This window comes from Lissotriton helveticus, chromosome 5_1 (assembly GCF_964261635.1).
Source record: "Lissotriton helveticus chromosome 5_1, aLisHel1.1, whole genome shotgun sequence".
Lineage (NCBI taxonomy): Eukaryota > Metazoa > Chordata > Amphibia > Caudata > Salamandridae > Lissotriton > Lissotriton helveticus.
In genome coordinates, this window is record NC_136065.1 from 434,672,269 (window position 1) to 434,699,565 (window position 27,297).

General features: G+C 47.2%; 1 protein-coding gene across 2 annotated transcripts in view; it reads left to right on the forward strand.

Moving 5' to 3' along the window:
• Positions 1 to 27,297, forward strand: part of CEP104 (centrosomal protein 104) — a 577,612-nt gene that overhangs the window by 61,254 nt on the left and 489,061 nt on the right. The window contains exon 2 of one of the 2 annotated variants that reach the window (XM_078642632.1): positions 25,045 to 25,166. In XM_078642632.1, coding sequence (XP_078498758.1) covers positions 25,054 to 25,166 — 113 coding nt within the window. In that variant the 5' untranslated portion in view covers positions 25,045 to 25,053. The remainder of the gene's footprint in view (positions 1 to 25,044; positions 25,167 to 27,297) is intronic. The other variant, XM_078642633.1, reaches the window with a different exon arrangement.

Here is a 27,297-nt window from a genome sequence, read left to right on the forward strand (position 1 = left end):
CTCACCATTGCTATTAAGGTGATACTACTTGACTGGAAATCCACCAATAATGTATCCTACCATACCTGGTGGGCCGGGGTAACCTTACAACGAAGTACACACATCAAACAATCTCATACAAGAGGTTGCCTGGCCGCCTCTCAGTGTATTTGTATTATGCTTGATGTTTTTTTTCGTGACCCTTTCGTCAAAAGGGAAATCCCACAACCACCTACTGGCCACTAATTCTTACTCTTAGTATCATAGATGAATCTCGGATCCTGCCCGTATAGAGTGTCACATGACTCCCCTCCCATCCCTCTTCTCTGCCCACCTACCCTCCCCTTTTCGCAAAACGTGTACATCTGACAGGTCCACTTGTTTCACTTCATCCAGTCTTATTGGATGCCCATAGCCACGTACTAAATGCCTCTGTCGCTTCTTATGTACTGGGCTTATGTCTGCTGTTATCTCATACCCTTTACATTAATATCTGTATGTACCACATTAATGTACTCATTATGCAACTGTCGGATATTTTTCTTCTCCACCCTCTTTTCCTCCATATTGCTTTTTATTCTAAAAAACGAATAAAGTTTATTGAAGAAAAGAAACCTGACATACTCTTGTGCTAAAAGCATTCCCCTTTGGCTACAGACACTATGATTTGTTTTTGGTCATTAAATACCTAAAGCTTTTATCTCCGATTACCATAATCGGGGACATAAACTACTCGTCAGCCTCTATGAAATTAAAAAGATCATGTTCCAGTCCCCAATATAAACCATGATATCATCTCCTCCCTAATTTATACCCCGAAGCCCCTGAAAGGTTCTACAACAGGTAGGGGACTTAATACCAATTACATTCCTGCCATCTTTCTTATGCACCAATCCCCATGCTTTGGTTATCCACCCTCACCCAATATCCATACACCTGCATATTGACCCATCAACTCACAATGTCATTGCACCAGTCATCTAGCCACCCACTATCTATGCACCGACAGCCACCCAACAATCTGCTCATCATTGTACAAACCACACATCCGTTAATTCATACATCCAAGCAACTAACCAAAATTCATGTGTATCTTCGTGTGCCCATGTGTTGTCTGCTGCATTTTTTCTGTATTTTTGTTTTCTTTCAATCTGTATTTTTATCTGGGTGGATTTCTTTATGTATGTACTTTTTGTGCTTCAATCCACATTCCACTGTAACCTACGGCAATGACAGCAACAAACACATACACCTAAGTTAAGCCAAACCTTCTGATTTTGCCACTGCTTATTTCTGTGGCCTCTAAAGAGCATTTTCTTTGAGGTAACCATTATAGTAGCAGTGCAAAATGTGAATGTGCGTTTATATTTAGTAGTGCTTAATAAATGCATCACCCATTTGGCACAAAATGGAACAGTGCTACAGTAAGTTAATCTGATTTGCCTGGCATCGCACATAGTTGGGGAGCCATGATTACTATCCAGGTTTGGTCTTATTCACCAACCTACTTACTTACACCACATCTGCCAGGCAAATACCTGTGAATAGCATTGTTAGTCAGCCATACACGCTTACCTGACTTGTGACCTCCTGGTGTTGCCAGAAAAAGCCTTCTTGCTGGACTCCCTTTCAGACAATACCTCCTTCCCAATCAGTTCTGACATATGCTTCTCTGGAAGGATTAGCAGCTCACATGATTAGCTCACATGATTGGCTCACGGGCCAAGGACTGTGGTGCTCAATAAAGAACTCGCACTTCATCATGTTGAACTTTAGGGTGGTTTGTAGTGCTCTGCAGTCATTTTTTTTCCAGTGATCAAAACATGCCCTTATTCTGCAGACTGACAACTTGTCCACAATCTACTGCATAAATAAGAGATAACAAGACTCAGGGGCTTCTTTCGGAAAGTTCAGGCTGTTTGGCAGAGGAAAAAAACACAAACACTTTTGGATAGGGTCTGAGGCAATCTTTTAAGACCTGCCTGGATAACTTGCCCCAATTCACAATACTAACATACCTCGAGTATCCAAGGGTCTACAACAATGTACTAAGCACTATGATCTCTAGAAAACAAAAACCAAATGTGTGCACCGCAATAGGAAAATATTAATTAAATTTACGGATTCCAATCACTCACCAACTTGGTGACATGCTTCATCATCTGGGTCTCCTCCTAAAGTCACTCTGGTGACACTTAGGGCTACAACCCCATCATAATGATTGGGGAGCCCGAGGATGTTTTCATTGAACTGCTAAGGGAAGAAAACTATCTAAACTACCAGATGAGAGCAGTTGACTTGTGTGGGAAATAAGTGCAGTGCATCAGTGATATGTGAGATTAAAATTGAATTGCGACAGACCCTATATTTATTATTGTCTCACAGTTCAAATTAAAACAGAGCAAACAGCAACAGTTTTACCAAATAGCTGTCTGGTGTTAGAAAGAGGTCAACATGTTTCAGCACACCCGGACATCGATCTGTCCAGTGCCTTCATCAGGACCAACCAAAGTATTGCTACTGCAAAACGCAAAAAAATAGTAGAAAATTAACTAGTACAAGTACACTTGAAGCGGTTGGAAACTATACAACCGAATCGCCTGTAATACGGAGTGTACAATCCTTCCTCAGCAAAACCCGTATGTCTGACGGTATCTGTAACATAGGAAAGGAAAAAGCGCGCCACATTTGAGTTCATTAACATAGAATATAGTGTTCTCAAAACTAACAATGTAGTGACATTGACATTGTCATCTACCCAACTGCAATAATGGATATATGCCACTTGTTCTTACCTGAAATGTATGAGGAGGCTACCGCACCTCACCTGGCCACAGTCAGGGAAAAAGGAGGCACCGCTCTATAAGAAAAAAGTAGAACAATTCCTTGTTTATTGTGGTGTTCTACCATTCCTAACATCCTATTGACTATCATTGTGCTCCAATCACCATACGACACACACAGAAGCACAGGGTTAAAAGCTGCTTATGTAAGCTTGTCATGCCTATCATAGCCAGATGTGCTGCTAATAAAGAAATAACAGTACACCAACAGCATGTTCATCCAACCAGATACACATGTATTCCATAGTGCCTTTTCTTCCCTAGCATTTATTCACTTATGAGTGCTGCTGAGACTTTTACATTTACTGATTGTAATATCACGTCATTGGATGTAGAAAACTACCAGATTTTTCTTCTGTCCTCGGTGAGACACGAGTGCATTGTCGAAAGAGGAAGAACATGACAATTTCCTGCCGCATACTGAATTAGCTGCCGCTCAGCGGCTCACACGATTTTTGAACTAACACTTGATGACTATCATTCATTTGAAAACTCCGGTGTTCCGAGGAACACTCATATTACAGTGTCCTGAGACAACGGTATCCCTTTCTGAATAATGAATTGACTGCTTAGGGTGGTTTGTAGTGCTCTGCAGTCATTAGGTTTCGCCTAGCGAAGGCTGTGCTTGCGCAGCTCTCGCTGGGAGAAAACTGATGTTTCAGAGAGTGGGGCTTGAACCCGCCCCTCTTCTCGATTGGCTGGCTTCCTAAACGGAGGCCAGTCATTGGAGGAGAAGGGCGTCCCTCCGTTCAAGCCCCATCTTTTTGGGATTGAGGGTTGTGCTTTTTACGTTCTTTCTCTTTTCTTTCTCTCCTCTTCCCATTGGCTGGGATTTTACATTCCAGCCAATGGGAAGAGGAGAGAACGAAAAACACGCCCCTCAATCCCAAAAATGACGCTGGTTTCTCCGAGTCATTTCTGCTTCGCCTCGGAGAAACATGGTGGTGCTGCTTGGTTTCCCGCCCGCCTCTCAGCCACAGGATTTCACACCGGCAGCCGAGGAAGTCTTCAAGGGACTCCCCAACCCACCCCCCACCACACCCCCCCCCCCGAGCTGGTAAGTTTTTTCTTGCCTCTGTTTCCCTTATTCGTTGTGCTCGCTTTTCTGCCTCCCCACCCCCCTGTTCCTCGTTGTGCTCGCTTTTCTGCCCCCCCCAGCCCCCCCTGTTCCCTCGTTGTGCTCGCTTTTCTGCCCCAGCCCCGCTCCGTTCCTCTCCTCGGCTAAGAGACCGCAGCGCCTGCGGGAGAGACATGCTACACTGCAGTAGAAAGGGGGCTGACCTCCGAATTTCATGAGAGACTCCAACACTACTTGAGAGAGATTCACAACACTGAAAGAAACAACCCTGTATCGGAGACAGTATCAGATTTTAAGAGACCCTAGGACTGTTTGTGAAAAAAAGTCATCCAGCACCGAGTGAGTCACATATTCACTCTTGAGTGAGAGATCCAAGCATTGCATGGGACAGGCGGTGAGAGTGCCCTGGGGAAAGGAAAGGTGACATCGAAGAGGGAGAGCATGGGAAGCATCCCAGCAATGCAAACAGCCGCGCAGGGGATGAGAGTGCTGGGGGAGGAATAAACAGCGCTGCAAAAAAAAAGTGAGAGGGCATAGCGCTGCACAACAAGACTGCACTGTTAGAGAAACAGCGCTCCCTGGGGGGCTTCGCCTCCCGAGCACTGCACGAGAGCGCCGTGCAGGCGAGAGGCGCTACTGCAGAAGAGGCTTCTCTGCACTATATGAGAGAAACAGCTCTTCCAGCGAGAGACGGGAGCACTGCCCGAGAGTAAACCCAGCAGAACTTGGAACAGGAAACACTGCGAGAGAGACAGCGCTGCGTGCGAGAGAGGGGAAAGAGACCTCTTGTGGAAGAGAAACAGCCCTGTGCAAGAGAGACCTGCGCGTGTGCCCCTCTGTTGAGTCTGTCTGCTTGCCCGGAGTGCCAGGCTGTTGGCCCGAGACGTCTGCAGCCCTCTGCGGTGACGCCCTGACACTCTCAGCCGGACGCATTGGTGTCTCTGGCCTCGACCCATAGGACCAAACCATGGACGGCGATGGGCAGTGCAGCCTGATGGTTGAGTGCCCCCCACATCTGGCGCCATCATTTCTAGCACATCATTTCACTAGTGCCCACACTCTGGTGCGCACACCAAGGTTAATATAACAGGCTGGATGAAGAGCACGTTCGGAGTGGTCTCTAGGCGCTATCGACGTAAATGGATATTTATTTATTATCTAACTCAACGGAAGTTATCGACCTCTGAAAGATGAAGGGGTGAGTAGTGGGGTTCAGTACTCTGTGCCCTCCAGGTCTGAGTTGGTGCCCCTGTGCACCAGAAACCATCTAATACTCTTTCTCTCTGTTATTCGCAACCACCCTGTTCGGGGCGTCAGTTTGGTGTCTCTCTGTGCTCTGACTGTTTGTACCCTCTCCGCAGTGTCCCCGAAGATCACTCAATCAGCCAGCCTCACTCCGGTGACCCCCAATGCTCTCCTCTGGTTTCTCCCCCCTTGGCAGAGTGGCATAGCTATAAATGGTGCAGCAGGCGCAGAGGCACCGGCGCCTCCAGTCCTGAGGGCTCACCGTACCCCGGTTATTGCTGTATTTTGATACTCGGCCATTCTCCTTGCTTGCATTTGGACCAATTACTACGCCACTCCCCCGATGCTCTCCCTACCCTGCTCCATGCTGCCCCTATGCTTCGAAGCCCCTGAACGCCACTCCTCCGTGGCCCAGGTGTACCACGTCACTCTGGGGTCCTTTCTTCCTCTGGGACCTCCAAAGTACTGCGCCTCTGTATGACAGCTCCCTTCCTCCTTATTGCTCCACCTACCATGCCTACAACCTGAACCCTTTCTCTGAGGTATTCCAATGCTCTGTGCCCCTATGTGACTGTTCCATGCCCCCATTGTTGCCTCACATACTGTGCCCCCTTGCCCCTGGTTCCCCCATGTTTGTCTGTTGCCTCCATCCGTATCTCTCGCTGCACTCAGGGCTGCCCTTGGCTGAGGATTTTATTTGTCTCTGGCGACTTGTAAAAACTTAACATTTTGGCCGAGCTTCAATAAAGAGGAAAACCAGAAAAACTGCAAGTGATTAGCCTGGGAACTGATTCAGACTGGGCAGCAGTGCAGCGCACGTGACTGCGCATGCGCGCACACAGCTACTTCTGGGAATGTCACTTGTAGCTGGGCTTCTACACACTCACTCTCTCTCTCTCTTCTCAGATTCGCTCTCTGCAAGCTCACTTGTGTCCACACAAACACACGCACGGCAAACACACTTCCATAGATTCGAACGTGTCAAACAGGGGTTTAGCTATCAACTGTGCATCACTAGTGGTGGCACCGGGCCTCCCCCCTGTTCCTCGTTGTGCTAGCTTTTCTGCCTCCTCACCCCCCTGTTGCCTGGTTGTTCTCGCTTGTCTGCCTCCTCACCCCCCTGTTGCCTGGTTGTGCTCGCTTTTCTGCCCCCCACCCTCCTGTTGCCTCGTTGTGCTCGCTTTTCTGCCCCACCACATGTTGCCTCGTTGTGCTCGCTTTTCTGAACCCCCCACCCCCCCTGTTGCCTCGTTTTGCTCGCTTTTCTGCCCCCCCACCCCCTTCCTCGTTGTGCTCGCTTTTCTGCCCCCCCACCCCTGTTCCTCGTTGTGCTTGCTTTTCTGCCCCCCACACCCCTGTTCCCTCGTTGTGCTTGCTTTTCTGCCCCCACCCCCCTGTTCCCTCGTTGTGCTCGCTTTTCTGCCCCCACCCCCTGTTCCTCGTTGTACTCGCTTTTCTGCCCCCCACCCCCCTGTGCCTCGTTGTGCTCACTTTTCTGCCCCCCACCCCCCTGTACCTCGTTGTGCTCGCTTTTCTGCCCCCCACCCCCCTGTTCCCTCGTTGTGCTCGCTTTTCTGCCCCCACCCCCCTGTTCACTCGTTGTGCCTGTTATTCTGCCCCCACCCCCCTGTTCCTGCCCCCACCACCCTCCTGTTCCTCGTTGTGCTCGCATTTCTGCCCCCCACCCCATGTTCCTCGTTGTGCTCGCTTTTCTGAACCCCCCTGTTCCTCGTTGTGTGGCATTGTGTGTGTGTCTGGGGCTCTGTGTGTGGGGCGCTGTGTGTGTGTGGGGGGGGCTCTCTCTGTGTGTGTGGGGGGGCTCTCTGTGTGAGTGTGTGGGGCTCTCTGTGGGTGTGTGGGTGGGTGCAAATGCAATAGGTCTCGCATTTGCGAGAGATTAAGCTATTGACATTGTAAATGACAATGCCATTTATTTATCTGTTTTCAAAACCAACACATAAATAAAAAATTTGTTATTTACAATGCCAATAGCTCTAACTTTGGCAAAGGCGAGACCGTTGCATTGTAAATGCTTGTTTTTTCCAGTGATCAAAACACACCCTTATTCTGCAGACTGACAACTTGTCCACAATCTACTGCATAAATAATTAAGAGATAACAAGACTCTGGGGCTTTTTTCGGAAAGTTCAGGCTGTTTGGCAGAGGATGCTGCAAAGGGAGGGTTATTCTGCTGACTATTGCCTACCCAGGTGTCCAGAGCATTGAAGCAGATGAGTTAAGCCAACATTTACTAGAACAACATGACTGGGTATTAAATGACAAAGTGCTGGCAGACCTCTTTTTAGCCGGAAGCCGAAGTGCTTACATCTGAAGAAAATGTAACATGTCTCGCTTGTGCCTCCAGGTTTCCAGAACCTCGCTTCTTGGGGAATGCCCTTTTGGTGACCTGGTCGAAAGGTATCACTACACTTTTCCTCTGGTCAGTCTTATTCCCAAGGTGACCAGAAAGTAGGACTTCAGCAAGGTCCTTGCTCCTGACTGACCTCAACAGTGGTGGTATGCAGTCCAACTTCAGATGTTTCTTAATGGACAAAAATAAATTTATGAACAAGCCAAATTTTATGTCTTAATTGTCAAGCGAATTCTCCTTCACAGACTTCCTTCCTTGAGCTTGACTTCTTGGCGTCTGAGTTCTTGCAGTATGGTTGTTTGAAATTCCTAGATAAATTCATGACTATCCTGACTGAAGTGAAAGGTTCTTCCCCGAGTCTATGAAATGCTTTCAGATGTGAAAACTCTGCTTATGGTGTACAAACACGCATTCAGAACTAAGAACATACAAGGAGGAAACAGTGCTATCTCACTTTCTTTATGTGCCTGCATCTGTTGTGCAGTTTAACTCTGTCTGTGTACACTTGCCTGTCATCACTGCCTATTATACTTCTCTTATGCAGCAACCTTTTCTCCCTGCTCAGGTAATTAAGAATTTCTTCGAAGGTCTTGGTGTTTCACCCAATTAAGAAACCGTCTCAGTCTCTTGGGAAAGGAATGAAGTTCTTTCTAACATAATTGGTCCCCCTTGCACAATGCTGATTTATGGGACCTGTCTTTGAAGGTGCTTTTCTTAGTGCCATTACATCAGCCTGAATGAATGGAAAGTGAGCTTCAAGCTCTATGCAAAGGGGAGCAGTACACAGCTTCACATCACAATTGCATATCATTATAACCTCGTACTTCTTCCTAAAGTCTCTTCTGCTTCCCTCATTAATCAGACTATTGCTAGTATTTGCTTGTGTTTTTTTTTTAATAAAACATTTTATTGCCATTTAGGAAAGCAAATGAAAACAAAAAACAGTTGTCCACAATTCAAACTGGCATAAGACCACCAAGTCGCAAGTCTCTACTAACAGCAGCTTTGGCCATAGACCATGGGCCATGAAATTCCGTATTTCATTGTGCAGGGACCATGGCATGGCTGTAGCTGAATTCCCCTGTAGTGACTCCAATCTTTCCAAACCTTGGCATCTTTGTGAGGCCACCCTATGGCGATGTATATAGCATGCTCCATGCTTAAGCATCGGTCCAGCCCCTTCTCCAGCCCTCCAGTGATGGGATATGAGTACCATACCAGGCTTTAACAATGTCTTTTTAGCTACGACTAGGGCCTGCCATAGTAGAGACCTCTTGTTCTGATTACTGTTTGTCTTCTGTGATATATATAGTAATGTGACTTTAGGATCACTGGGGAGAGGCCAACCTAGCCCCTCCCCCAGACAAGTAAGTATTCACTCCAAAACAGGGAAATCATGTCTCAACCCTAAACAGTGTGCAGAAACTCTCCCTACTGTGTACCTCACCGCTGGCAGAGCCAAGACCCGATCACTCCCATCCTCTACAGCCTATCCCTAGCGAAGTATACTCAGTATAGGTACTTCAGTTGTATGGTCTGGAACTGAGATGCAATAGATGTCTACCTCAGGGATCCCAAAGCCTCCCACTAGTCATCAGGAAGATGACCCAAGTCCTAATTCCATACATTGCAAAGGTGACCGAAGGAGTCAGAGATTTTAACTAGAAGGGTTTTGGACATGAGGGATAGTTTGTGTTCCAACGGCTCATCTAGCAGCACTTATCCTGAAGTGGGTTATGATCTGGGGGAGGCTGTCAAGACCCGTGATGTACGATGTGGGTGTCTAATCTGCAGGTACCACTAGAATTGACTGAAGTGAAGGTCATAGTAGTTGGGTGTTGACCATTTTCCTTGAATCTTACTGACATCACCGACAGAAAGTTATCTGCACACTTTTGATGTTAAAATGGATTTGCATTATTATCTAGAAATTTTTTAAGCCAGACAGCTCATTGTAAATTTTGCATCTATCTTAACAGACTAAGCCTCTTCTAAGCAGTCTATATCTAGGTGATTAGCCCTTGTATTGTCACTTGCTATTAGGAAGCTAATGGCTGTTTACCCGGGAACACTTGTGCTGACTGTACTGGGGGAAACGACCTACTGCTGTACTGAAATAAATATCCCGTTCCTGCCAAGTGTAAGCCTTCTACTGGGAGGTTGTTCCTTACCTTTGCATGGCATTATTGTTTAGATTCATACCCCAAAAAGAGGTTTTTGTGGGTCAAACTTTGCCTCACAATTTATTTGCTTAAGATTTGACATTTTGGCGATGCTCATGTCTTTTAAGTGGGGCAGCTTGCTATTATAGTGTTCCTTTTATGATTGTCAAAAAGAACCCCACTGTGAATGAGGAAAATAATTTGTACTGCCTAACTGACTCCCTTTTGGGCAAGATGGTATAAGGCAGTCTTCCAAACTTTTTAGTAGTCTATCCGGGTCATTTTGCAGTATGTTTCATTGGAGCACCATGTCCTTCTTTTATATTTTTTTTCAACATTGGTTTTTTGGTTGTACATTGTTAGCCAAATTATTACCAATTACAATTAGGCTGATTGGCTATAAAAATAAATACTGATTAAAAAAGAACCTAACTGTTTATTTAGACATTTTTTTCTATTTGTGTAGGAAGTCCGCCTTTTCTGCGTCGTCGCCCCTGAATTTTGCCTTTTGCTGGACCTTATATTTTTGCTGCCTTTAGAACTGTGTGCACTTTACCCCTGCTAGGGAGGAGTAGAGTGCATATGCTCCCTTTTAAACATGATTAAACTGGTGTATTCCTTTATATATGATGTAGAAAGTGCACCCACACAACCTGCAAGTTAAATGCCACTTGTGTACTGAAGTATCCCAAAAAGTTATGGATGGAATGCTGGCATTAATGTCATCCACTGGTAATTAGTGGGGCGCATCCCAGTCCATTGTTATTTTGCACACCATTTTACATCAGTTTGGACCCAGCCATTTGCAATTCAGTCTTGATCTTGCTCCAATGGGAACAGTCCAGCCCGAACTGCCAGGCAAGGTCCTCCCTGAACCGTAACACAAACAACCCAAGACCGATTTCTAGGAAATGTGATATCTTTTTGCCTTAATCCCATTGTTGCTGGCTTTAGAACTTTGTGCACTTTACCCCTGCTAACCACGAGAAAAGTACATTTACTCCCCATATAAACTTGTTTAAATTGGTGTAATCCTAAATGGCCCACTTCTCTGTTAAGTCCCTAATCTATGGTCCCTAATCTAGGGTGAAGAAAGTGAACATGGGACCTGGACTGTAAATGTCTCTTGTGGACTGCAATTCCTATGTTGAGTGATAGCGCTCCATCCAACATCTTGTGTTTGCTTTGTTTGCCCTAGGTTGTCACAGTATGCCTAGACGTTGGTCCCTTGCTCACTTTGCCACTGGATTCAAGCTAGTCTTGCTGATAAGGGTTGTTATCCCAAGACCGGTCCCAGGATGCTTGTTTCCGTGCAACGAAGACCTTGCTTGGCAGTTTGTGCTGGACTATTCCCATGAGGAACCGGGTCAAGACTGATTTGCATATGGCTGGGTCTGAACTGGGGTGGGGAAGTGAGCTAAAGAACGATGATGGATTCAACCCAGATCTCTGACTGGTTGTGAGTGTCTGAGAAGTTTCAGCCCTTCGTCCATCATCTCTTGTTTGCTTCTTAAAGATAGCTCATTAAGGAATCCCAGGAGTAATGGGGTTGAGAAGGGGAGACTGCGGCTTGGAGGAGTTTATATAATGTAACAAGGAGTACTCTTCTTTAGGAGCTATTTCTGTTATTCTAGTTCTATACACAATTTTAGCATTGTGCCCGACAGGCTTGACAACTTAGATGTTTTTGTTCATCTGTCTCATCATGTTTTGACTTGAGGTGCTGTTTAAATTTAAGACGTCAAGTTATCTAGGCATGCATTCATAGATTGAGAAACTTGGAACATGTTAGGCGGAAGCCGGGGGATCTTTGCTCTATCCTTCATAGTGAATTCTTGCATGTTATTGATTTAAAAATAGCGTATTTTTAGAACTGTATATATTTTAACTAGCACTTTTTTAAAACATCGCCCTTACCTCGGTGCGAGACTAGCGTCGCTCCGAGGCTGTTTAGTGGCTCGCCCTGCCCACAGCGCTGCCGTTTCCAGGCGCTGACACCTCACTCGACCCACCTCAGCCGCCATCTTGCTGGGGGTAAGGGTTGCGGTGTAGTTGTTGCACCCTTCCGCCCTCCCAGCATATTTAAGGGTTGGTCTTTAGTCACTGCTACATTTGTGTATTTCTCCCCTGAGGCGGAAGCCGGGGGATCTTTGCTCTATCCTTCATAGTGAATTCTTGCACGTTATTGATTTAAAAATAGCGTATTTTTAGAACTGTATATATTTTAACTAGCACTTTTTTAAAACATCGCCCTTACCTCGGTGCGAGACTAGCGTCGCTCCGAGGCTGTTTAGTGGCTTGCCCTGCCCACAGCACTGCCGTTTCCAGGCGCTGACACCTCACTCGACCCACCTCAGCCGCCATCTTGCTGGGGGTAAGGGTTGCGGTGTAGTTGTTGCACCCTCCCACCCTCCTCCAACGCCCTCTCGCACATGTATAAAAATACTAGACCTCCCCGTCCGCGCAGCGGGCGGGCGCAGTGGGTGCGCCGGCGGCGCGCCAAAGGCGAGCCCGTCTGCGCCCGTCCGCGCCGGGACCGGGCCACACCCCCTGGTCGGCCTTTGATAGAACCCACCCTGGCCTACTCCCGTACTGCTCTGATGAAACTCCGACCATTGCCTGCTCTCGGCTGCACAAGGTTTGACCCTATACTTGCTTCAAATGTAATAACCACGCTCTGTCCACACTGTAACTGCGCGATACCAACAAATAATTGTAAAATTCACGCTAAACCAGAAACTAACCTGAATGAAACCACTATTGTTATGGCTCTCATTAATGCGCGCTCATTATGCAAGCACAGTCAGGAAATAGCGGATCTTATCATTGACCACAACTTAGTTATTCTTTTTATCACGGAAACATGGACCGATGATTCGTCCGACCCTGATCTAGTGATCGCAGTACCTAACGGATATAAAGTCCATCGACAGGACAGAGTTCGGAAAAGAGGAGGTGGGTTGGCCATTATAGCTAGGGAACGGTTCGCAATCAGAACTTCACCCATTCCAACCACCTCATGCAAAGCGCTGCAGTTTGGTATCAAGCTCAGTGCTCTTTGCAATTTCAAGGGGGTACTGTTATACCGACCCCCAGGAATAAGGACAGGTTTTCTTGCTAATCTGAGTACCATATTGGAATCATTAGCTATAGAAGAGTCTTTCACGGTTTTGGGAGACATGAACTGTTATTTAGAACAAAATAACCACACGGACACTTCCGCCCTTATTACAGATATGATGACACTGGGGCTAAGACAATTCGTTGCCTCCGCCACCCATCGGGCGGGGCATACCTTAGATGGTATATTCTCCAACGTCGAGGGTCTGCATATATCAGATATTCTACCGATGCCATGGACCGACCATTACGCCATATTTAGTAAAATGACAATTGAGGCACACTCGAGTAAGAAAGTTACTTCATCCGGCCTAGGCTCCTTTAAAGATTGGAAGAACATAAACCAGTTAGATCTAAAAACACAATTAGATAGTACCTGTCCACAGGTGTCCACCGATCCTAACATGGCAACACGACAATTCCATGATTGGCTTGGCCATGCTACCAATCTTTTAGTTCCCATCAAGTCCCTATCCAGGAACAGATCCATACCGACTGCTCCCTGGTACACTGAGGAATTAAGAATACAAAAACAATGCAACAGGAATAGGGAAAGGCATTGGAGGAAAACGTATGATACAGTGAGCAAGATCCGTTACAAAGAATCATTGGCTGTCTATAAAGCAATGATTGTAAAGGCGAAAAAATCATTCTACTCAGAACAAATTGACAAAGCTAAAAACTCAGGCAAGCAATTATACGAGATTACTAAAACATTGTCAGGTAACGCTCCTGATCTTATTCCCACCCCATCACAATCATTGTGTGATGCTTTGGCCAACTTCTTCTTCTCCAAAGTGGACGACATATACCAAGCCTTCACCTCTAAACCAACCTTAACGAACGCCCCTTCCCCCAGTACACACCCGATAAATGCCTTCTCCAGGTTTAAAGCACTTACCACCGATCATATAAGGACCATTGTCTCCACAATTAAAACAGGATCCGCTCCCGACCCTTGCCCTTTTTCAGTCCTCCCACCTGTGATGGACTCTATCATCCCGGTCATTACACAAGTTTGTAATTCCATACTGAGCTCTGGTGTATATACCCCAACCCTCTAAAACACACTTTGCTAAAACCTCTATTAAAGAAACCAAGCCTGGATAAAAATGAACTAAAAAACTACAGGCCCATAGCAAGTCTCCCTTTTATTGCCAAAGTGGCCGAAAAAGCTATGAATCTACAATTATCGGAGCACATTGAGAAATACCGATTGCTGGACGATACTCAATTCGGTTTCCGAAAATATCATGGAACCGAAACTGCCCTGATTAAAGCCGCAGATGACGTCAGAGCAATTCGGGACCATGGGGGAACAGCAGTTCTGGTACTGCTTGATTTATCAGCAGCCTTCGACACGGACGACCATAAGATCTTGGTCGACCGTGTCGGAAAGATGGGTATCTGCCATACGGCTAGAGATCTCCTCGCATCTTTTCTGGCAGATAGAACACAGGCTGTCACCCTAGGACCATACCGATCTGCAAAGCTCTCGCTGCCGTGTGGGGTTCCTCAAGGCTCATCCCTCAGTCCGACCCTATTTAATATCTACGTGTCGGACCTTGCTAATGTTATCAAAGGATATGGGATGAGCCTAACCTCCTATGCGGACGATACGCAATTGGTATTGGCCATCAAAGGTGACGGAGGCGAGGTGGCACAACGCTTCCAAAATGGAATGCGGGAAATCGGAGAGTGGATGGCAACAAACTGCCTCAAGCTCAATTCTGAAAAAACTGAGGTAGTCATTTTTGGACCCCTCTCGCCAGCCTGGTCATCATCCTGGTGGCCATCAGCCTTCGGAGCACCCCCGAGTCCGAAGGAGAAGGTCAGGAACTTGGGAGTCATTTTTGATGAGGATCTCAACTTCATGGATCACGCAAACAAAGTAGCAACCATAGCACACCACAAACTAAGAATGATTAGGAAAATCAGCCCGTTCTTGCCAGAGGCAGCTACCAAAACATTGGTTAGCTCTCTGGTCTTATCGTCCCTCGACTACTGCAACGGCCTATTCCTAAACGCCCAGGTTAGGGTCACAAAGAAGCTACAGGCAATACAAAATGCCGCAGTACGTCTTCTTTCGGGAACATCTAAATTCACGCCCATATCAGAAACCGTTAAAAAATACCACTGGTTGACGATCCAGAATAGGATTAAGTTTAAATCACTGTGTATAGTGTACAAGGCACTCAACGATCAAGGACCGCATTTTCTTAAGGACCAGTTGATTCCCTACATTCCTTGTAGACAGCTTCGCTCCACCACTCTTAACCAGCTAGTGATCCCACGTTCCAAAACAGTGACCTGGGGCGACCGCCGCTTTTTAGTTGCGGCACCCAAATTATGGAACACCTTACCTCAGAACATCAGACTAAGCCCCTCACTTCTCCCGTTCCGTAAGAGTTTGAAAACATGGCTTTTTAATCAATAACATCCATCATATTCCATTGAAGCATTTAATATCGAGCTAAAGTTACGCGAATGTTTAGCGCCGAGACGCCTGCGGGTATTCGTTCGCGCTTTATAAATGGCAAAAATAAATAAATAAATAAATAAATAAACATTCAAACTGTCCGATGCCTAAAATGAACTATGCCCCTGTGACAATAGTTCTAACCAATCTACCATCCATCTCATACTGTTTTGTAAATTTGATACCTTTTTAAGGAGATTCTACCTGGTACCGGTTTTAAAAATGATTGGGCTTCGACAATGCAGACCCGCCCTACTTGTATTACAACAGTTTGAAGATGTACACAGTCAATCAATCAATCAATCAATGCATTTGTATAGCGCACTACTCACCCGGAGGGTCTCAAGGCGCTGGGGGGAGGGGGTCCGCTACTGCTCGAACAGCCAGGTCTTGAGCTGCTTCCTGAAGGCGAGGTGGTCCTGGGTCAGGCGGAGGTGGGTCGGAAGGGAGTTCCAAGTCTTGGCGGCCAGGTAGGAGAAGGACCTTCCTCCTGTGGTGGCTCTTCGGATGCGGGGGACGGCGGCGAGGGCGTGGCTGGTCGATCGAAGCTGGCGTTTGGGAGCGTAGAAGTTGAGGCGGCTGTTGAGGTATCCTGGTCCTTGGTTGTGTAGGGCTTTGTGTGCGTTGGTGAGGAGCCGGAAGGTGATTCTCTTGTTGACCGGGAGCCAGTGCAGGTCTCTCAGGTGTCCGGAGATGTGGCTGCGGCGGGGGATATCCAGGATGAGTCGTGCTGAGGTGTTCTGGATCCGCTGGAGTCTCTTCTGGAGTTTGGCGGTGGTTCGGGCGTAGAGGGAGTTGCCGTAGTCCAGACGGCTGGTGACGAGGGCCTGGGTGACCGTCTTCCTGGTCTCGGTGGGGATCCATCGGAAGATCTTGCGTAGCATGCGCAGGATGTTGAAGCACGACGAGGAGACGGCGTTGACTTGTCTGGTCATGGAGAGGGAGGAGTCCAGGATGAAGCCCAGGTTGCGTGCGTGGTCAGTTGGTTTGGGTGCGCTGCCCAGGGCGGGGGGCCACCAGGAGTCGTCCCAGACGGAGGGTAAGGATCCCAGGATGAGGACTTCCGTCTTGTCCGAGTTCAGTTTCAGGCGGCTGTGCGACATCCATTTGGCTACGTCTGTCATCCCTTCGTGCAGGTTGGCTCTGGCGGTGGCGGGGTCGTTAGTGAGGGAGAGGATCAGCTGGGTGTCGTCGGCGTAGGAGATGATGTTCAGGTTGTGCTGGCGTGCGATGGCTGCGATGGGGCTCATGTAGACGTTGAAGAGTGTTGGGCTGAGCGAGGAGCCTTGAGGAACGCCGCAGAGGACTTCAGTGGCCTCTGATCTGAACGGGGGGAGGCGGACTCTCTGTGTCCTTCCGGCGAGGAAGGAGGTGATCCACTCCAGTGCCTTTTCCTGGATTCCGACGTTGCTGAGGCGCTGTACTAGGGTACGGTGGCAGACAGTGTCGAAGGCCGCGGAGAGGTCCAGGAGGATGAGGGCCGCTGTTTCTCCGTTGTCGAGCAGGGCTCGGATGTCATCTGTGGCTGCGATCAGGGCGGTCTCGGTGCTGTGGTTGGCCCGGAAGCCAGACTGCGAGAGGTCGAGGGAGCCGTTCGTCTCGAGGAAGGCGGCCAGTTGCTTGTTGACGGTCTTCTCGATGACTTTGGCCGGGAACGGGAGCAGCGAGATGGGGCGGTAGTTCTTGAGGTCGGTGGGGTCTGCTGATGGTTTCTTGAGTAGCGCGCTGAGTTCGGCGTGCTTCCAGCTCTCCGGGAAGGTGGCGATGTCGAAGGAGGTGTTGATGATGTCCCGCAGGTGGGGTGCGATGACTGCGTCGGCCTTGTTGAAGACGTGGTGAGGGCAGGGGTCTGTCGGAGATCCGGAGTGGATGGAGTTCATCGTGCGGATGGTGTCTTCCATGCTGATCGGGGTCCAGGCGCGGAGGGTGGTGGTGGGGGGCGGTGGTTCGGTCGTGGCGTGCGTTGGTTGAGTGCTGAAGCTGTTGTGTATGTCCGCGATCTTGTTGTGGAAGTAGGAGGCGAGGGAGTTGCAGAGGTCTTGCGAAGGGGTGATGTCGTTGTTTCCGGCGTTGGGGTTGGAGAGCTCTTTCACGATGTTGAAGAGTTCCTTGCTGTTGTGTGCGTTGTTGTCCAGTCGTTCCTTGAATGCGGTTTTCTTGGTGGCGTGGATCAGCTGGTGGTGTTTTCGGGTGGCGAGCTTGAGGGCGGTCATGTTGTCCGGTGTTGGGTCTCTGCGCCAGGTTTTCTCGAGTGCTCTGCAGTTCTTCTTGGAGCTTTTGAGTTCGTCGTTAAACCATGGGGCTTTCTTGCTGCCGGGTCTGCTCGGCGGGGTCTTCAGCGGGGTGAGGTCATCTGCGCAGTCGCTGATCCATTTCGTGAGGTTGGTGGCTGCTTGGCTGGGGTTCGTTGTGCTGGTGGGAGGGTTCTTGCTCAGGGAAGTAGTGAGCTGGTCTGCAGTGATCTTGTTCCAGCTTCTGCGGGGAGCCTGTTGCTGGTGATGGTGGAGCGTGGTCCTTCTGTAGCTGAAGTGGACGCAGCTGTGGTCCGTCCATTGGAGTCCCGTGGCGTGGCTGAAGGCGATGTCCTTGCTGGAAGAGAAGATCGGGTCGAGTGTGTGTCCGGCGTAGTGGGTGGGGGTGGTCACCAGTTGCTTGAGTCCGAGGTTGGCGAGGTTGTCCAGCAGGGTGGTGGTGTTGCGGTCGTTGTTGTTCTCCAGGTGGAAGTTGAGGTCCCCGAGGAGGATGTAGTCGGCTAAGGGGAGGGCGAGCGGGCTGACGAAGTTGGCGATGTCCTCGCTGAATTGTGTGCGTGGTCCTGGGGGTCTGTAGATGAGGGTGCCTCTGAGGGTGGTCTTGGGGTTGACGTGGATCTGGAAGTGCAGGTGTTCGGCGGGTGCGAGGTTGTCGTCGGTGTTGGTCGTGATGCGGATCGTGTTCCTGTGGATGATGGCGATGCCTCCTCCTGTCTGGTTGACGCGGTCCCTCCGGATGATCTTGTAGCCGTCCGGGATGGCGATGGCGATGTCGGGCGCTGAGGAGGCGTTCATCCAGGTTTCCGTGAGGAAGGCGACGTCTGGGTCTGTGGTGTCGAGCAGGTTCCAGAGCTCGATGGCGTGTCTGTGGACGGAGCGGGTGTTGAGCAGGATGCACTTCAGGTGGGTGCTGCTGGGGTTCGGCTTGGTGGGTGCTGGTGTAGCGTGGGTCCGGTTGCAGGTGAACTTGCAGGAGTGGCAGCTGAAGGGTCCGTGGGTGCGTCTCGGTGTGGCTCGGTAGCAGCCCGGGGTACGGCCGGTGTTGAGTGCGTTGAGTTCGGTGGAGTCGTAGGTTCGTCTGGTCGGCTTCCGGCGGTGGGGGCCAGGGGTCCTGGCACTGGGCGCGGTCCAGGCGCGGACGGGCGCAGACGGGCTTACCTTTGGCGCACCTTCGGCGCTCATTCGGTGCTCCCGCTGCGCGCGTCCGCTGCGCGGTCGCTCTGGGGGCGTCATAAGAAGGGGGACGGGAGGGCGGGTCTGCTGGGCTGGGCGAGCGTCTGGGCCGGTGGTGGGCGGGGCCGCAGGGGGCCAGCGGCGGGAAGAGTGGCGAGCGGGCGGCTCAGCTGTGGCTGGGCCGCTCGGGGGTGCTGGGGGGGCGACGGTGGCGGCAGGCAGGAGGCTGGCAAGGAGGCTGGAAATCAGGAACAGCGGGCGAGGGAGCAAGGGGGTGACCCGGCCTCGAGAGGCACAGTGGTCTCTCCCGCGAGCGACCAGGCACTCCCCTTAAGAAGGGGGACGGGAGGGCGGGTCTGCTGGGCTGGGCGAGCGTCTGGGCCAATGGGCCGGTGGTGGGCGGGGCCGCAGGGGGCCAGCGGCGGGAAGAGTGGCGAGCGGGCGGCTCAGCTGTGGCTGGGTCGCTCGGGGGTGCTGGGTGGGCGACGGTGGCGGCAGGCAGGGAGGAGGCTGGCAAGGAGGCTGGCAATCAGGAACAGCGGGCGAGGGAGCAAGGGGGTGACCCGGCCTCGAGAGGCACAGTGGTCACTGGTCAGTGGTCACAGCACATTTAAAATAGTGACTTAAAGAAAGTCTTGAGACAGAGGAATTCTATGATTATTTAGAGCTTTATTCTGGATATAATATAGGTGAATTTAATAATGTTTTAACTCAATAATGTACTAGGCACTTTGTCTATATAAAATTATCAAGATGATATTTTTTATGTTCTTATACTATGTATAGATATGTTTTATCATCATAGATTATTAATTGTTGCACTTTCTAACTTGATACGATAAGTACATTTCTCTTTTTAAAATGTAAATCGTGTAATGATGTATTTTATTTTCTTTGTGCTTTTATGATTGTTTTATGAAGCAACCGAATAAAGCATTCTTGACTTGACTTGTCCGATGCTTTCCTAGCACTAAACCGATCTTTGAGAATGTTTCAAGCCATTGCTGCTGTATACACTACAATAAACGTTTGCCATTGCCAGTTCATACTGCAACAAATTCATACAAGAGTCTCTTGTGCTGCAGCAAGCCTTGAGTTATCCCAAATGTTTCCAAGAACCGTTTCTTCTCACTAGGTTCGCAAAGGTTCTCCCTGTCACCACTGGCTTTTAATCTGATTTCAACGACCAAGCTAAACCCAAATTGTTTATGAAGGAAGCAGAAGATCTGCCTCACTCAGTGACTAAGCTTAGCTGTGTGTTTTGAGAGCATAGAACAAACAAAAGACATAAGATGTTAAAATCCTCCGCCTTGACTGCAGACCTCATTGCAAGTATCTCTGGGGTCTATAGAGCACACAGACATCATGTAGCATCTCATTGCTGATGAGTGAACTGACCATATTCGTACACTAGTAGGGAATAATATGACTTGATAAACAAAAACTAGTAAGGAACAGCAAAGAAGTAGACTGTTACAGAATTAAGGGGCTACTACTGAGAAGGCTTTCTCTCAGCTTCTAATGATTTCACCTGAGGATAAACATCAGATATGCATTCAAGGAGCATTAGACATGGTGACTAATGTGCAAAGCATTCTCTGGATCGATGGAGGGGAACATTCGGTCAACTGCCTAATGCAATCATACTTAAATCGGACACAATGGTAAATTGAAAGCCAAGAGAAACGATCAGATTTGTGGATTGTATACTGCTCTTCCTTTAGGTTTCGGAGTACGTTGAACCTTGCTGCTGATATTTTCCTGAGCATTAAATATAAAGAATTGGCATAGTGTAAGAGTAAGCCAGTAAGTTTGCTTATGTTGGGTCAGTGCTTGGAGTAGTTTAAATAAGACCAGAAGGTGGTTGGAAAAGATATTACCTCATTCACTTGGGGAGGAGTGAAAGTATAAAATTAAACCTCAATGCCAACGGTACATGACTCTCACCCATCTCTGTTATTAAAGTGGTTGAGAACCAATGATGTTTAGTTTCCCCGAAGGCAAGAATCTTGTGAGTTTTAAGTTGACTAAAATACTTTCATTTATTTATTAGTGATTTATGTTATCAATGTATGTGAGAGCATTTCATGTTTCAACCCTTGTCTTTTATATATTTATATACAAATGAAATTATTTATTGATACACCATGGTACTATAATTCATTTACTGTATGAATCATGTAAATCTTTTTTTATTTTTAGACTCTTTTTTTATTACCAGAGCTCAAGAGACCACACAGTACAAAAACAGTTTCAGCAATACATCATGGAGTGAACACAGCGGATCAATAACAATATTTTCATGAGGGCTGAAAGTAAAAATTAGACCTCCAACAAGCACCTATTCACCCACTCCCCACCCTCTGTATTTTCTCCAGGGCGCCCACACTTTCTCCCATTTTTTGGGCACTTCCCCATCTCTTATACACTGTTTCTTTGGCCCGCTGGCCCCAGTTAAGATCACGTTTCCATTCCTCCAGCTGCGGGGGTTCAGGTGCTCCCCACCCCCTGGCGATGTTCGGCTTTGCTATGCCCGCTGCCAGGGCCAACAATATTCCCACATATCTGGACCATGTGATGTTATCTCTGAGACTGGTGTAGGCTGTATTCTTTCTGGAGAGCCTCAAATGTGAGGGGGGAGTCCCCTTTCCCTACGTCTCCCAAGTATTCAATCCAAATCATTTTCCACCCATTAAAACCCGTCAGCGCAGCTACCTCCTGCAGTGGATCACCCACCCACAACGGGATCCTACTGGTCAATTTCCCCCGCCCAGCCCAAGAGTTTCTTGGCTTCTCTCCAGCACTGTAGTACCACTTTAGTGTGTTCAGGCCACTCCGGCCGCGATCTTCGAGAGTACAAGAGGGGCTCACAATTCCCCTGTGGCATGGCAGCTTTATCAACCCTATAGGCCGGCTCCTCCTCTCCTACATATATCCAGTCATTTATGACCTGGAGCTGCGAGGCCCAATAATACAGCCTGATGTCTGGAATGGCCAAGCCCCCATCTTATACCCCCTTTTGCAACTTGTGAAGAGCGATTCTTGGAGAGCCACCCTCCCACAACTGTCCGAACTGCCTGCGCTATACGTTTGAATATAGGTGGGGGGAACGATTAGGGTGTGTTCTGGAGAATATAAATAAGCCTCTGTAACGCCATCATTTTAAAAAGAGCTGCCCTACACATGAGGGAGAGCGGGAGGGTGCACTAATGACTGACGTCTGCACTTAGGTGACTCATTTGGGGCCCAAGATTCCTGTGCCGGAACACCTGTTGGTTTCGCGTGACATAGATGCCCAAATACTTAAAGCCTTCAGACTCCACTAGAGCCGAGCACTGTGTTCAGACCCTGGGAGGGGGGGCCCGATAATGGAAAAATTACTGACTTTGACCAATTAATATTGTAGCCGGAATAGCTACCAAAGAGCTTGAAAATGTGCAACACCTGCGCCATTGAATAGTAAGGTTGTGCGAGAATCAAAACAATATTGTCTCCGTAGAGGGAGATTTGTTCCTCCCATCCCCCGGCGCATCTATACCCCAGACCCTGGGATCCCTTCTGATCCTGTGTGCCAACGGCTCCAGTGCAAGAGCAAATAGGAGTGGGGACAGAGGGCACTCCTGCCTGGTACCTCTACGCAGTTGAAAGAATCTGGATAGTGCCCCATTAACTCGCACTCGCGCCATAGGCGTCTCATCCAATAGCCTAACCCAACCACAGAAATTGGGACCGGAGCCCAATCATTGGAGGACCATGAACAGGTATGGCCACTCGATACTATCAAAGGCCATTGATGCATCAAGCGCCATCAATGCTGTCTGTTGGGTCTCAGTACCACTGGTCATGTGCAGAATTCTTTTTTCAAGAAACATATTTTTTGAATGAATTCCTTGTAGGCAGCTTTACCTGTTTTGCCATATAGAACCTTCACCGGACTCGCACTTAAACCAGTTCATTGGCTTTAGATGCAAGATCCTCCACAGTTCCCGGCATCAGGCAGACAGGACAACTTTATAAATATTTGTGCTGATTAGCTTCTGTTGACTGTAACCAGCCCAGTGTCTTGATACTGGATGGAGTGCATAAGGTGAAGATGGGCGAATTTCTTCCTGACAGGAGGATTTAAGGTCATTCAGATAAAATCTGACATTTTTCTCCCAGACTTTCCTAGAATGTTGGGTGAAGTTTGGAATGTTTATAGAGGTGTCTTTGATAGCTGGGTATTACATTCAATCATTCAGAAGAGGTGTTCACGAAACGGAATCCAAAGCATATTTTGCAGACTCTATAAATGAACTTCTTGATTTCGAGCAAGATTTTGCTGTCTTAAATGGGCAGAATTGGTATGCTCAGAATTATTGCTTTCCCCAAACGGCTGCATGTGTTGTCTTATAGCACAATCTTAAACCACTTTGGGTTTTGGTTAATATGAATATTATCTTGGAAGTCTGGGACAAGGATTGCTCCTTATGTTGGGTGAACAGAACTTTAAAGCAGTGGGAACCATGTAATCCCAAATTTGCCACATTATCATCACTGGGTGTCAAACCTGCAACAGTACATAGCTCTGTTGTTTAATCCTGCAGGTGAATACTCTGTTGTGTTTTTGCAGACTGGGTGTTTCCTTTTCCTGAGTTCCTGAATATTTGTAAGTTTTGATTGACTCTACTTTGTTTAAAGAGAGGTATTTTCAGTATGGACAGTTTGCATACATTGAGCTCAGCCAAGCCACAGTTCCCTAAGCAACCCATTAAACATAGCGAAGTCTTTCTTTGATACAAATTGCTGACTGTAGGAACAAAGATCCCAATTTCTACTGTACATTTCAAAGGGTTAAATCGGTGATCCAGCACACAATTGGGGGCTTGCGATCTCTGATTTGTAATCAAAGGTAATTGACTCCTAATGGGAACTGACAGTCTCATGCTCCACTAAATACAAATTAATAAAATTAAAACTTTTTGTATTGGGTGCACATCACTCAATCAAAAATGCAGACGTTTGGCAGTATCGTGTCTTGGAGATGTGCAAGAGCTAATTGAGTTGTGTATGCTCCTGATTTGTAAGAAGGAGGTGGGAGAGTTGGAGTTGTGGAAATTCTTACATCTAGTCTTTTCGTTGCCTTACTATAGGATTGCCCTATTTTGGATGCATACAAGCACCAAGGTTTTAATAGGGCGAAAGTGACAAAGCAGTAAATGCTAACGTAGTATACAGTGTTGCCTATAGTGGGAGCAAGCGATCACATGATGAGACAAATATGTGCATACAGTTTTTGGTTATGTCAATGCTATTGTCATTGGTTGAATTGAATAACCAAATGACACACATCAGTTTTTTTCCTTCATTGCACTGATGTAGGTTACCCGTGTCTGAAATGCAAACACCTGTATGGAGAGGCGTTATCTGGGACTTAGTATGAATGTTAGTTTGGAGCAAGTTTAACATTAAAAAAAACATATTGGGTATGTTGTCCATCTGTATGTTTATCTTAATTTCACTTAGCCTTATTGCATGGAACAATCTCAGAGCCAGAATATTTATGATGGTTAGGGTACAAGAGTGCAGTAAGGGTTGGGATAGGCATATAAATGCAAGTACAGCAAAGATAACATTAAAACTGGACAACATAACATTTCGGGAACTGTACAAAACTTTGTAGACTGCTTGGTCCAGAGTTCCTTTATCTTCAATCCTAATTCCTTGTTTTTATTTAAGAGTGAATTGATTATAATGAGTTTAATTTATCAAATACACTGAAGGCCTTTGGTATTTCCCTGCCAGAGAACATCTGAAAATATGTGTAGGAACAACATATCCTGGTGTTTTACACTACAGAACCCATCTTTGTAATTGACAGATTTGCACTGTATTTATTTTATTTGTGCACTGCAACAGTGTCAAATAAAATTAAGCTTCAAGGTGTATACATGTACTGCAAGTAAAACAGTAAATCATCGTTAAATTAATAAAAGATAAAATAAAACATCGCCCATGCCAATCAATCAGTTAACACAATCTAAATTGTTTATTCAAACTGATAACTTTTCAAATCGCCATCTTTGGAAAGTACACACATTTAGATGGAGAAACATGTGAGCAGGCAAAACCATTCACTTGAGAGGGGACTATGTGCCTACTCAATGGAAATATTTGAGAATTGAGATCTTCACATGAACATCTGCCTTTTTGAAAATACTTGAACGTTTAAAATGTAAAAGTTTAGATTTCTCCCTTGGTTTTAAAAAAATTTTAGTTTTAGATTACACAGACAGACAGAGTTTTTTGTTGAGTTTCTAAATGTAACCTTCATTTAAATTGTGTTTGTGTCTTGTTTTTCAGCAGAACACAATGCCACACAAGATTGGATTTGTAGTCCTGAGTTCCTCTGGGCATGAAGATGGCTTCAGCGCCAAAGAATTGATGGTACATGCTCCAACTGTGAACGGATGGAGATCACCGAGGTACAACAGTTCACTTTTCTTTATTAAAATAATCCAATAATCACGTTCACCTGCTAAGCCTCTGCCCCTGTGTCTTTGATAGACAAGACTTGTGGTGGTGGAGTTGAGTCATCAACCCTGAAAAATTTCAAAGGTCTGGGATCTAAACCTCTGAACCACTAGGAAAGCTATATTAGACTGCTGAATGTGCTGAGATACCTTAACAGTGGCAGAACCTGTGCTATTTAAATGGTTGATAACTGTTTCAGCAAAAACCATAAGCCCTGTTACACCATCCTGAAATTGCAAAACTGTTTAAGAGAATGCAGATCTGCATCTCAAGACGTTAACACATTTCAAAGAATTATCACTTATTCCCAGCTTAATTTGTAAAATATGAAGTGCAGGTGCTCAAATGTTTGTTGGAGGCCACACCTACTTCTCCCCAGCTCCACCCACTTCCTCCACTGGCTCCACCCGCATTTGACTCCACCCACATCCTCAACTGGCACTGCTAAAAGTCAGATTTAATACCAAATCGGAATTTCAGCAAGTGAGCCTTCCTCATAATAAGGTTTTGCTAGGAGGTTCCAAACATACACATTTGAAAAAGAAACTTCAATGTAATGAATTTAGAGATTGAGAATCGGAGGCCTAAAGTATTATAGATATTTTGGACTAAGGTTTTGTTGCAAGTTACACTAGAGAAATATTGTTGCTCCGGAGCAAAATGGAGTACATTTTAAGCATAACTTTGTCCTAAAAATTACAAACATCGCTCAAAGGTGTTTAACAATCATGGACGTGTAACACCCTGTTTGGGATCATAATGTAGCGGAAGCTTTCATAAAGGGTGATGATTCAGCTCAAAATGTATAAGTCAGACAATCTCAATGCACAAATGGGTGCAATGTCTGATATTTATGTGTTTATCTCATCTTCATTGCTTGATTTTGCACTCCAGAAAGTGTTCATCATAGTCATTGAAATGTCATTCATAATTACACTGAAATAACTGAAATTATGAAAATGGCACTCATAGAAATTTGAAACCTTTGCAACTATGCGGTAGGTGTCAGTGTTACTGGGCGAAGGGTGCACTGCAAGGTGAGCAGAAGGACATCACTACCTGGCAAATGAAACTCTCCACTGTGAACCCTGCTGCCAAGAGAAGAGCACTTCCATCCAGGCCTGGCTGTTCCATAAGAAAAGACATTAGGAGAGGGACTTCTGTATTCGGAACGCACAAATATCAATGTTGAAAAATAAATGGGGCACTGTGGGGTTTTGGCACAAACTGCCAATGGAAGGGGGCACAGTGAAGGGAATGCTGAGGGCTGCCAATGAAAAATAGGGCAGTCTGTGGCTTTCATACAGACTGCCATGGAAGGGGGCACAGTGAAGGGATTGCAATGGGCTGCAAATGATAAAGAGGGCAGTTCATGGCTTTCATACAGACTGCCATGGAAGGGGGCACAGTGAAGGGATTGCAATGGGCTGCCAATGAAAAAGAGGGCAGTCTGTGGCTGTCATACAGACTGCCATGGAAGGGGGCACAGTGAAGGGATTGCCATGGGCTGCCAATGAAAAAGAGGGCAGTCTGTGTTTTTCATACAGACTGCCATGGAAGGGGGCACAGTGAAGGGATTGCAATGGGCTGCCAATGAAAAAGAGGGCAGTGTGTGGCTTTCATACAGACTGCCATGGAAGGGGGCACTGTGAAGGGATTGCAATGGGCTGCAAATGATAAAGAGGGCAGTCTGTGGCTTTCATACAGACTGCCATGGAAGGGGTACAGTGAAGGGATTGCAATGGGCTGCCAATGAAAAAGAGGGCAGTCTGTGGCTTTTATACAGACTGCCATGGAAGGGGGCACAGTGAAGGGATTGCCATGGGCTGCCAATGAAAAAGAGGGCAGTCTGTGGCTGTCATACAGACTGCCATGGAACGGGGTACAGTGAAGAGAGTGTCATGGGCTGCCAATGAAAAAGAGGGCAGTCTGTGGCTGTCATACAGACTGCCATGGAAGGGGGCACAGTGAAGGGATTGCCATGGAAGGGGGCACAGTGAAGGTATTGCCATGGGCTGCCAATGAAAAAGAGGGCAGGCTGTGGCTGTCATACAGACTGCCATGGAAGGGGGACAGTGAAGG